The sequence below is a fragment of the Salminus brasiliensis genome, chromosome 8, assembly GCF_030463535.1.
Source record: "Salminus brasiliensis chromosome 8, fSalBra1.hap2, whole genome shotgun sequence".
In the NCBI taxonomy this organism is placed as follows: domain Eukaryota; kingdom Metazoa; phylum Chordata; class Actinopteri; order Characiformes; family Bryconidae; genus Salminus; species Salminus brasiliensis.
In genome coordinates this window covers 1,197,839-1,210,565 of record NC_132885.1, presented here as the reverse complement: position 1 = coordinate 1,210,565, position 12,727 = coordinate 1,197,839, and the positions used below count along the sequence as shown (strand labels likewise).

Sequence of the window (12,727 nt, the reverse complement as noted above, 5' to 3'; positions counted from 1 at the left end):
AAGCTTTTATTTTCTGGCAGAGTTCAGTGTCTGAATGTGTGTGAGATTTAGGTAAATATTAAAACACAGGCTATGATATGATGCACTGTGTTTATGAATTAGGTAAAAAGGGTCCGTTTTTCTTCCAGGTTAAAATAAACTCCTCCTCTTCTCCTTACAGGTATACCTGTAGAGGCGGAGCTTTGTGAAGACCCCCCGCCTCCTGTAGAAGAAGCCTGTGAGATGGCCTGTCCTGGAGACTGTGTGGTGAGCTCCTGGTCTGATTGGTCCTCCTGCTCCCAGTCCTGCACCAATAGGAATGCAGAAGGCCGGCAAAGCCGCATGAGAACCATCCTGGCCTTACCTGGGGAAGGTGAGACTCACCTGTATGTCTACACACTTCACACAATTCACTCCTATTTTATTTGAATCTCTTCTATGTGTTGTGAAAGAGTAATTAAAACTTTAACCCCCATATACACTTACTGTAGATGTGATGGTGGTCAGGAGTGTACTGTGGATGTGATGGTGGGTCAGGAGTGTACTGTAGATGTGATGGTGGGTCAGGAGTGTACTGTAGATGTGATGGTGGGTCAGTCAGGAGTGTGCTGTAGATGTGATGGTGGGTCAGGAGTGTGCTGTAGATGTGATGGTGGGTCAGTCAGGAGTGTACTGTAGATGTGATGGTGGGTCAGTCAGGAGTGTGCTGTAGATGTGATGGTGGGTCAGTCAGGAGTGTACTGTAGATGTGATGGTGGGTCAGTCAGGAGCGTACTGTAGATGTGATGGTGGGTCAGTCAGGAGCGTACTGTAGATGTGATGGTGGGTCAGTCAGGAGCGTACTGTAGATGTGATGGTGGGTCAGTCAGGAGTGTACTGTAGATGTGATGATGGGTCAGGAGTGTACTGTAGATGTGATGGTGTGTCAGTCAGTCAGAAGTGTACTGTAGATGTGATGGTGGGTCAGTCAGGAGTGTACTGTAGATGTGATGGTGGGTCAGTCAGGAGTGTACTGTAGATGTGATGGTGGGTCAGTCAGGGGTGTACTGTAGATGTGATGGTGGGTCAGTCAGGGGTGTACTGTAGATGTGATGGTGGGTCAGTCAGGAGTGTACTGTAGATGTGATGGTGGGTCAGGAGTGTACTGTAGATGTGATGGTGGGTCAGTCAGGAGTGTACTGTAGATGTGATGGTGGGTCAGGAGTGTACTGTAGATGTGATGGTGGGTCAGTCAGGAGTGTACTGTAGATGTGATGGTGGGTCAGTCAGGAGTGTACTGTAGATGTGATGGTGGGTCAGGAGTGTACTGTAGATGTGATGGTGATAAAATCTAGTGGAGTTTGATTGGGATGAGATCAGCTGTTTAGCTTTCTGGTCTAAAATAAATGGACAGTGTTTGACAGCAGCCTATTTTCACTGGTCATAAGTATTTGGACACTGATATGTTAATGTGTTCAGGTAGGAAAACTGGTCTATCTCAGACAGTATAGAACTGTACTGAATTAATAAAGTTTGTATGGATTTATCAGACAGTTTGACAGTGTTACAGTGCCTCCCTCCTGTGGGGGAAGTTGTAATGTTTACACTACGCTCTGCGTTCAGCTCAAATTCTCTCCACAGTTCGTTTGAAATATTAGGGAGCACTGTGTGGTTGGCACTAAAATATACCTTACTGTAAAGACTCCTCCCAGTCCTCCACACTCTCTGAACCTGAACCCACCCTCCGCACACTTACCTCTGCCCACACAGGCACACACACTTCCTCTTCACTGTCTGTGATCCTCTACTGGTTTTATATGGAAATTTGTCCCAACCTCGTATTCTCCACACAGTCCGCTGAGCCTTATTAGTCACACAATCCCTTATTAATATTCACACAATCTGTGCTGGATTCATTATTGCGCATTCTGGGCCACTTAACGGAGCACTGAGTCGCTCGGCAGTCTGCGCTGAAGCTGAATGTCAATACAATGTCATTGACTTCAAGGGCAGATGGCATCAGAATTGCTTTTAATTATAGAAAATGTACAGGCATAAATAAATCCCGCACTGAGGGTCACAAGCTTTCCATCATTTATAATACAGTACTGAGATCAGCGCTGAATAAAACCCCTGTGGTAATGCATTTACTTATGAGTGCATGTAGGAGTGATCTCTGAATGTGCTCTTAGTGCTGGAATTGTCAAAATAATAGGTCATTCATATGCATCAGTAATTCTACATTACAATTTACAATAACAATTAAAGTGAACAAAAGCAGAAAAAAATCAAACAAAAAATAAAAAATATGAATTATAAAATGTATATTTGCTGTGTTTATATAATATAATATTCATTTATATACACATTTGCTAATTTATTTTCATGTGTTTGTTAAATAGGATTTATTTATTGTGCTCTTATTTTTTATTACAGCTTATTTGTATAACAAATTATTTAAATCATATTGTTGTTAATAGTATTCATAGTTACAATATGTTTAGACAATATTACACATTGTATTTTAAACATTATATTTTATATTATTTATTATTATGTATTATATATTATTATTATTATATTTCTTTCTATTTATGTTGTATTGATTTTGTAAGGTAATTTTATGGTTTAATCATTTAATTTAGTGTTTTCACTGCAAAAATGGTAAAAAAAAAAAAAAAAAGATTCCCTTCCCGTCCTTGTTATAAATTACAGTGACGTGCACATATTTCAAAAGTTAGTGTATAACTTCAAACAAAAAATAAAGTAAAAATACTATAATACAATTCACAATTATTATTATTATTATTATTATTATTATTGTTGTTGTTGTTGTTGTTGTAACTACAGAATTACATAGTTACTTAATAAATGATGTTTATGTTCTGTTCCATGTCAGCAGTGTAATGTCAGCGGTTTCATGTCTGCTCTCCCAACAAATCCACTTTAAGATTTTTAAGACAGTTTTAATGCTGAGAGACTTTGGGGAAACTGGGCCAGTTATTGAAACAGCAGCTGTAAAATATCTCCAGGCTGGAATTGATTTAATCTCTCTCTCTCTCTCTCTCTCTCTCTCTCTCTCTCTCTCTCTCAGGAGGTAAAGCCTGCCCCTCTGCCCCAGCTCTGGAGCAGTGGAGGTCCTGTAACGATCACCCCTGCATAGTGTTCTACTGGGAGACGTCCCCCTGGGGGCCGTGCATTGAGGACTCGGTCACCGGTCTGAACAGCAGCAGCTCCTGGAATGAAACATCCACCTGCCCGGCCGGGGTTCAAACCCGCAGAGTCACCTGCATGAAGATGAATGCGGGACCTGTCGTTGTGAAAAGGTACGTCAGTCCTACACAGCCCAATTTCTTTCCATTATTTTTAATATTTTATATTTTTCTTTACTTAAACATGTTGTTTATTTATCTGTATTTAGAAGTAAATAAATGACCACAATATTAAACACATTTAAAACTCTCCTAAAAGAAGATAAAAAAGTTCAGTCTAATGTAGGTTTCTATTTATTTATTTATTTACATTTATTTTGGGCTATTTTATTTACTTATGTTTATATTCTGTTTTATTTATTTTCTAAAACGAATTAAATGCATTTCAAATACATTTTATTGTAAAATATTTATTCAAGTTTGTATCTTTTTTTATTATTAACTTTTTTGCATATTGTTTTTTTTTGTATTTGTAAATTATTGTATTTATATTTTTTTGTATTTAAAAAAAGTATAATGCTAATCATATCAATATTACATTATTTTTAGTAGTACGTTATTTTACCTGTACTGTTATGTTTTCTAGTAAAATATATATTTTTTATTAAATAGATTTTTTCCACATTTCTGACGTATAAACATTCCTGACATTCTGTTTATCGTTAATCAGGTCATTGATAAACACAAATGTTTGCCAAGAAACCTCAGAGAGAAGAGAAAAACAGTATGTGACACACAGCCAGATTTGCAAACACACACACACACACACACACACACACACACATTGGCCGGTTACCCAAACCCAGATTAAGCTTTAACTTGGACTGAAAAGGATTTCGTTGGTGAATCAGTGTTCTCACTGCAGTCTGGTCAAAGACTAGACCTAATCCCCAGGCAGGGATCTGGCCGTGTTTAATTTAATTACTAATGTTTCATAGATGTTAAGCGCGTTGGGATTGGGAGTGTGTGTGTGTGTGTGTGTAGCTCCTTTATGTAGTTCTGTTTTCTGGACCTAAAGCTGGTCTGTCTGTGAGGAGGGGATAATCTACAGTGAAGGCCTCAGAGCTGCAGATATAAGGCCTGACAGGCCAGAGGAGAACTCTCCAGGGGTAGTCAGCGCTCTGAGGCCCATAATATAACCCCCTGCTCTGCTCAGATCCTTCATTAAGGAGTGTGTGTGTACGAGGGAGGCGTTGATGTAGCTGTGTTTGGTGATTTTCCTCGGCTTTGTCCGAGTTGGGCTTTGCTTTATGGGGTCATCCTGGCTTTATGGCTTTCCTTGGATGGCCTGGTTGGCATTCACACTTTCAGAAGTGCACTTTCAGTTAAAAAAGACAGCAGAGCACGAAGCTTCAGCCGGGCGGACACACTCACACACTTACACTCACACACACACACTCACACACTTACACACACACACACACTCACACACTTACACTCACACAAACACACACACACACTCACACACTTACACTCACACGCACACACTCACACACTTACACTCACACACACACACTCACACACTTACACTCACACACACACACTCACACACTCAATAATGTATTTACTGCAAATAATAATCCAACTTTAATGACTCCTGAGAACACTCCTCAGATAGCGTTTTAGTCATCCCACCAGCCGAACCTCCAGAGTCCTGCTCCTGCAGAAACTGTAGCTCAGTATAAATATCACAATACCGGCATAACAAATACCTGGCCACTATATCAGAAACACCCAGCTTCTACCTCCACTGACTGGCCACTTTATTAAAAACCCACATCTTCTACTTCCACTCACTGGCCACTTTATTAGAAACACCCAAAATCGACTTCCACTCAGTGGCCACTTTATTAGAAACCTCCATCTTCTACTTCCACTCAGTGGCCACTTTATTAGAAACGCTGAGCTTCTACTTTCCCTGACTGGCCACTTTATTAGAAATGCCCAGCTTCTACTTCCACTGACTGGCCACTTTATTAGAAACACCCATCTTCTACTTCCACTGACTGGCCACTTTATTAGAAGCACTCATAAGCTACTTCCACTGACTGGCCACTTTATTAGAAACACACAGCTTCTGGGTATTCCACTCAGTGGCCACTTTATTAGAAACCCCCACTCACTGCTGTAGATCTATGTGACAGATCTTTACAGTGAACCCTTCAGAGGTTTAAAGATCAATCACATCTGTGGGGTCTTTTATAGATGATAAGAGCTCTTCAAACCTCATCCTGCTGTCCTCAGAGTGCCACTCTGCTGCTCTCCACAGTGTGTGTGTGTGTGTGTGTGTGTGTGTGTTCTCAGGCTGCAGCTTCAGTGTGTATTCAGTGTGTGCTGCTGTAGTCGGAGGTGAGATGACGGGCGGATGCTGCCACTTTCAGCCCAGATGAATCTGGGGAACCGGCTCTAGACTCATTAAAGCTTTTCCAAAGAAGACAGAAAGGGACGGAAGGTCCTCAGATGAGCTCAGTAAAGGATGTAAAGAAGGCCTGTTGTGTCTGAAGTGGGCTGTTATGATATTTGTCTGACTACAGCCTGACCTACTGTAAACCACCTGACTCTCAATACACTTTAGATGTTAATAATGGAGAATTACTCAAAGCTAGTTCACAGATAAAAATAATTAAATATGTGCGGCTTCACAGATTCTGACAAACCTTAGCAAACTGAAAAAATAATTATTCAGCAAAATGAAGCTGTAGTGTGTGAATATGCATGTGGGAGGGCAATTAAATTAAAATTAAAGCCTGAAACCTGGACTAAAGTTATTCCCTCCCGCAATGTTTAGCCCAAGCTGACACCAAAGGCTTTAACACAAAATCTTGGGAGAGGTTTGGTGTTTTGGGCCAGATTTCAGAATCAGAATCTCTTTATTTCGCCAAGTTTGTACACATACAAGGAATTTAACTTGGTGTGAGCAACACAAGTATGACAATACGCTAAACAAAAAATAGAATAAAGAATAAAAGTTTAAAAATACTAAAAGTAATAAAGCGCTGTAATATAATATATAATATAATTATATATAATCCTAGTGCAAATGTTATGCATAGTTGACAAACTATCATTTTAAGGCGATCAAACTGTCTGGTGAATCAGTGCAGTGCCAGGCCTCTACAGCAGGGGTGAGAACCAATGAGGAGTTCTCTCGAACACTCATCAGGAGCGTGGGTTCTGCACCACTCAGGTCCTGTAAGAAATTGTCAGGTTAGCGGAGAGCAGCAGCGCCAGAGCTTGTTAAAACCTTCAGCATGACGCTTAACCCCGAGGTTCCGTCACCTCAATCCACCCTTCCACTCAGGAGACGCATGTAAATGAGAACATGCTCCGAATGCATTCTTGCATGTAAAGTAAGACTGTGCCTCCTAGCTAGAGCCCTGCGTTCCTCCTGCCTCCTCCTGGAGTGACTGCGGGGCTCTGGGTAGGAGCGAATCCTTTACTGGATTGTGTAGAGAGTATATTGTGCTGTGCATCAGGGAACAGGGCTCATAAATAATGCAGCCGTTTATCCATTTCAAGCTTAATATATTATTGACGCAGTCATCAAGTGAGTTTATGAGCAGGTGTAATTCACTGGCCCGGCTCTGTAAAGCCCGATCGCTCATTTCGAGAGTTTCATGAGGAGTTTTTGAGAGCGGTTTTATATGGATTTGCCTGCATGCTGTAACTCATCCAGCTTCCTGAGACCAGCAGTGATGGACAGGCCTGTGTTTGAGGGTTGACGAGCTTGAGGCTGATGAAATTACTAAAGACTCGAAGCTGAAATCATGTCATCCTTCTGAACATAAGCAGTTTCTCTGAAGGAGAGGAGTGCAGCTGCTGGAGGAATCGCAGCTGGTTCCCACTTACAGGTAGATTCTAGACTGAGTGAGTGAATCTCATTTGAGTGAGATTCTTCTGGCTAGGCAGTTGCTATGGTGTTGCTAGGTGGCTCCTGTAGTGTCATTACAGGCGGTTGCTATGGTGTTGCTAAGTGGTTGCCATAGTGGTATCCCTGGTGATTGGTATGGTGCTGCTAAGCAATTTGTATGATGTTGCTGGGTGGCTGCTGTTGTGTTGCTAAGTGGTTGTCATAGTGTCATCATATGTGGTCGCTATGATATTGTGACATGGTTGCTATAGCATCCCAAAATGTTGCTTTGGTGTGCTACATGTGTTTCTATGATGTTGTGATGATGATTGGAAGCCATTGGGTCATTACAGGTGGTCGCCATGGTGGTATCACAGGCGGTTGCTATCCTATGGTGTTTCTAAGTGTTTGCCATAGTGGTATCCCTAGTGATTGCTATAGTGCTGTTAAGCAATTTGTATGATGTTGCTGGGTGGCTGCTGTAGTGTTGCTACGTGGTTGCCATAGTGTCATCACAGGTGGTTGCTGTGGTGTTGCTATATGGTTGCTATAGCACCCAAAGTTATAAGTAAGATAAAAAGCAAAAGGTAAATAATAAATGTATCTAAAAATAGAACTTTAACTAAAACCAAACAAAAAAATAAGAATAAAATGATGTAAAAGAGCAAAAACAGGCAAAACCGGAATAAATAAATAAATCAATAATCAATGAAAACAATAAAAAAGTAAATAAAATTTTTTTTTTTTTATTATAATTAAACTTAAATGAACAAAAACGGACCAAAATCGTATAGAATGTTTACTAGAATTACTATCAGAGATTAGCAGGATTGAGTGGTGCTCGCTGTAGATCAGTTCCCAGATCAGTAAAACCTCTTGGTACCTGAAGATCCAGTCACTGGAACCAGTCTGATCATTTGTTGTTTTCAATCAGCATTGCTGTGATGTATGATGGCGTGCGGCCAGTAAGTGCTTTAATAATAAAAATAAGCCAAGAGATGCCCAACCAGCCTTCTCCTACAGTGAGCCGTGGTGTGTGAATCTTAAGGCAGAGTGATGTACAGAGTCTAAAGGGTTAAGTGTAGTTGCTGATGCGTGTGTGTACATCTCATCACCAGAATCCAGATCAGACAACAGTGCAGCTCCAACAGTCCTCCTGCCCCTTCTGTCTGGAGACAGGAAGCCCAGTTTCTGTAGGCTTGTTAACATGGTGCTTAAAAGTGCATTTGTCGTCTGGCCGCACGCCAAGGTACTAATACTCGCTCACTCACGAACTCTTTCCACGTCCGATGGCTTCAGGACTGTGATGTAAAAGCATTAAATCAATGTTAGACGATCTGAAAACAGCGTAGAGTAACAGCAGTCTTCGTCCTGCCCTTCTGCGTTCCCTTTCCAGTCTGGGTCTCTGTTTTGCCCTCCCATCAGCAAAATCAGCAAATCAGCACACTAAGAAAGAAACACTGGGAAACTGGCCCTATCTTACATGCTCATTGCAATCTTACCCCCCCTAACAGTCTATATTAACAGCAGCGTTGCTTGTGAATATCTCTACGTTGATTGGGGTGGTGGTCTCGCTCGAAATGAGGGGTGTTCAGGTCAGTTTCTGGAGTATTGCTGACAGAAAACAGCCTAGACAGACATTCGTCAACAGTCAGACGTTCGTTGCTATCTTGGCAGTGAATTGTCAACAGAGGTGCATGCAGCCCGACGCTCGTACACCCCCCCACGCTTTACAGTTCTCTGTTCATGTTCGTTCCTTGTTGCCCCGCCTTGTCATTAGTGTTCCTACCTGTGCCTCATCCGTGAACCGTGCAGAGCGCAGCTTGATTTAGGGGGCGCGTCAGTGTCTCTTTGCTATGGTAACGATGGGAAACGTTTGTGTTCTGCGGCTCGAAATGCCCAAAAGTCATGTGCTAAGTCTCTTAATTAATCATGGGTGTGTTTGTTTTGGGAGTAACGTGCAGTAATAAACCAATCAGCGTGTCTCTCGCCGCTGTTCCCTTTAAGAGCCAGGTGCGGTCAGACTGACCTTGGTGGGTTGCTATTTCAGTGGTGTAAAGCGTGGGGGGGTGTACGAGCGTCGGCCTGCACGCACCCGTGTTGACAATTCACTGCCAAGATAGCAACGAACGTCTGACTGTTGATGAATTTCTGTCTAGGCTGTTTTCTGTCAGCAATACTCCAGAAACTGACCTGAACACCCCTCATTTCGAGCGAGACCACCGCCCCAATCAATGTAGAGATATTCACAAGCAGCGCTGCTGTTAATATAGACTGTTAGGGGGGGTAAGATAGCAATGAGCATGTAAGATAGGGCCAGTTTCCCAGTGTTTCTTTCTTAGTTTGCGTTTCTTTGCTTCTTGTTTCACTTTGTTTGGTTTTCTGTTTAATAAAGTACTTTCACAACTCCACAACCGCTACGCATATATCCCGTCTTCTCAGCGCTGAACTAGTGTAAGATTATAAAAGGGAGACTGTAAGGCATAAAGACTGTATAAGATTACAAGACTTTAAAGAGTACTGGAGGTTTTCCACGGCACTGTGGCTGGCTGAGCAGTACAGAATTGTGGCATCGGCATTTAAACGTGGTTTACAGTCATCAGAGGTTTCCTCAAGAATTCTGATTGCCTTCACATTTTTATATAAAATAAAAACATGTATTTTATTAGTAAAACTAAAGAAGAACGATATTCTACTTCTATTTATGCAGCATTTTACTGCCTTTCCACCAGGGTGGTTTACTGAGACGGGGTGGTACTGGTACATGTAGATGTTGGCACCCATAGAATGACTCATATACAGCGTGTGTGTGTGTGTGTGTGTGTGTGTGTGTGTGTGTAGTTAGCTGTCTGGCTGTTTCTCTGAACAGCTTCATAAGCTTCCGTCGGTTTCTCTCCTCTACGTATATCTCCTGTCTCCCCAAGGACACACACTCACACACACACTTACACACACCTGCAAATCAGCATGTTTCCTGTCGCTGAAGGCCACTGGAGAGCAGAGGAAGTGTCTCTCACACACTCTCTCTCTCTCTCTCTCTCTCTCTCTCTCTCTCTCTCTCTCTGTCTCCCTCTCTCTCTCTCTCTCTCTGTCTCTCTCTCTCTCTCTCTGAGGGCGGCTGTGCGGGGCGAGAGCGTGGCTGTTAGATAAGTCTGTATTAAACGCTGGGCTCTGCTGCTGTTCTGTGCTGGCTGTGTTATCTGCTGGAGGAGCGTCTGAGAGCACTGTGATGGAGCTGCTCCTGAGGGACATCAGCCAGGCTTTTTCGGAGCTCCCGATCTGTATCAGGCTCTCCTCAGAGCCTGGCTTTGTCTCCTCAGCTCCCGAGTTCATTACAGCTCGCCGGAGGAGAGAAGGTTGAGCTTCTGACCTCGCTGGAGCCTCTCTATCCCCTGATCTCCTGACCTCCGCTTCCTCCTTCCACCTCGCGCTCTGATTTTCTATCTTTATCTCTCTCTAGTTTTGTGTTTTTGTCTCTCTCTCAATCTCTGTTTTTTGTCTATCTCTCACCCTCTCTCTCTCTCTCCCTCTCCCTCTCTCTCTCTCTGTGTCTCTCTCCCTCTCTCTCTCTCTCTCCCTCTCTCTCTCTGTGTCTCTCTCCCTCTCTCTCTCTCTGTCACCCTCTCTCTCTCTCCCTCTCTCTCTCTCTCCCCCTCTCTCTCTATCTGTCTCTCTCTCTCTCTCCCTCTCTCTCTCTCTCTCTCTCTCTCTTTCTCTCTCTCTCTCTCTCTCTGTCTCTCTCTCTCTCTCTCTCTCTCTCTCCCTCTCTCTCTGTCTCTCTCTCACTCTCTCTCTCACCCTCTCTCTCACCCTCTCTCTCTCTTTCTCTCTCTCTCTCTCTCTCTCTCTCTCTCTCTCTCTCTCTCTCTGTCTCTCTCTCTCTCTCCCTCTCTCTCTGTCTCTCTCTCTCTCTCTCTCTCTCTCTCTCTTTCGTGATGTATTTCCTGCAGTGTGTGGTAAAGGATGAGGAAGATGAAGTGTGTGTTCTTCAGTGTGTGTAGAGCCTGCTGAGAGGGAAATGGGGTTTGGAGCTTTAGTTCTCACTCTCAGATGAGTGTGTGTGTGTGTGTGTGTGTGTGTGTGTGTGTGTGTGTGTGTGTGCTGTACGGCTGCAACCATCAGCTGAAAAACAATCATTTTTTCAATCATCGTTATTAATTGATTGTCAGTCATTTAAATGTCTTATTAAATGCACACGTTTTATTGACATGCTCTATAATAACATTCACTGATGAAATAATCATGTAATTTTATCCACACGCTCATTCTGACAAACTGTAATACACTACAGGAAGCGTAGGGGGCGCTCTATAATGATCTATAATGATCATATGATCCACACGCTCATTCTGACAGGCTGTAATACACTACAGGAAGTGTAGGGGGCGCTCTATAATGCTCTATAATGATCATATGATCCACACGCTCATTCTGACAGACTGTAATACACTACAGGAAGCGTAGGGGGCGCTCTATAATGCTCTATAATGATCATATGATCCACACGCTCATTCTGACAGACTGTAATACACTACAGGAAGCGTAGGAGGCGCTCTATAATGCTCTATAATGTTCATATGATCCACACGCTCATTCTGACAGACTGTAATACACTACAGGAAGCGTAGGGGGCGCTCTATAATGCTCTATAATGATCATATGATCCACACGCTCATTCTGACAGACTGTAATACACTACAGGAAGCGTAGGGGGCGCTCTATAATGCTCTATAATGATCATATGATCCACACGCTCATTCTGACAGACTGTAATACACTACAGGAAGCGTAGGGGGTGCTCTATAATGCTCTATAATGTTCATATGATCCACACGCTCATTCTGACAGACTGTAATACACTACAGGAAGCGTAGGAGGCGCTCTATAATGCTCTATAATGTTCATATGATCCACACGCTCATTCTGACAGACTGTAATACACTACAGGAAGCGTAGGAGGCGCTCTATAATGCTCTATAATGATCATATGATCCACACGCTCATTCTGAGAGACTGTAATACACTACAGGAAGCGTAGGGGGCGCTCTATAATGCTCTATAATAATCATATGATCCACACGCTCATTCTGACAGACTGTAATACACTACAGGAAGCGTAGGAGGCGCTCTATAATGCTCTATAATGTTCATATGATCCACACGCTCATTCTGACAGACTGTAATACACTACAGGAAGCGTAGGAGGCGCTCTATAATGCTCTATAATGATCATATGATCCACACGCTCATTCTGACAGACTGTAATACACTACAGGAAGCGTAGGGGGCGCTCTATAATGCTCTATAATGATCATATGATCCACACGCTCATTCTGACAGACTGTAATACACTACAGGAAGCGTAGGGGGCGCTCTATAATGCTCTATAATGATCATATGATCCACGCGCTCATTCTGACAGACTGTAATACACTACAGGAAGCGTAGGGGGCGCTCTATAGTGCTCTATAATGCTCATATGATCCACGCGATCATTCTGACAGACTGTAATACGCTACAGGAAGCGTAGGGGGCGCTCTATAATGCTCTATAATGTTCATATGATCCACACGCTCATTCTGACAGACTGTAATACACTACAGGAAGCGTAGGGGGCGCTCTATAATGCTCTATAATGTTCATATGATCCACACGCTCATTCTGACAGACTGTAATACACTACAGGAAGCGTAGGGGGCGCTCTATA

General features: G+C 42.8%; 1 protein-coding gene across 3 annotated transcripts in view; it reads left to right on the top strand.

Annotated features, from left to right (window-relative positions):
- The window catches only part of thsd7ba (thrombospondin, type I, domain containing 7Ba), a 364,279-nt gene that overhangs the window by 242,235 nt on the left and 109,317 nt on the right, over window positions 1-12,727 (top strand). For all 3 annotated transcript variants that reach the window (XM_072685348.1, XM_072685346.1, XM_072685347.1), the window contains exons 10-11: window positions 161-352; window positions 3,053-3,284. In XM_072685348.1, the coding sequence (XP_072541449.1) occupies window positions 161-352; window positions 3,053-3,284 (424 nt within the window). The remainder of the gene's footprint in view (window positions 1-160; window positions 353-3,052; window positions 3,285-12,727) is intronic.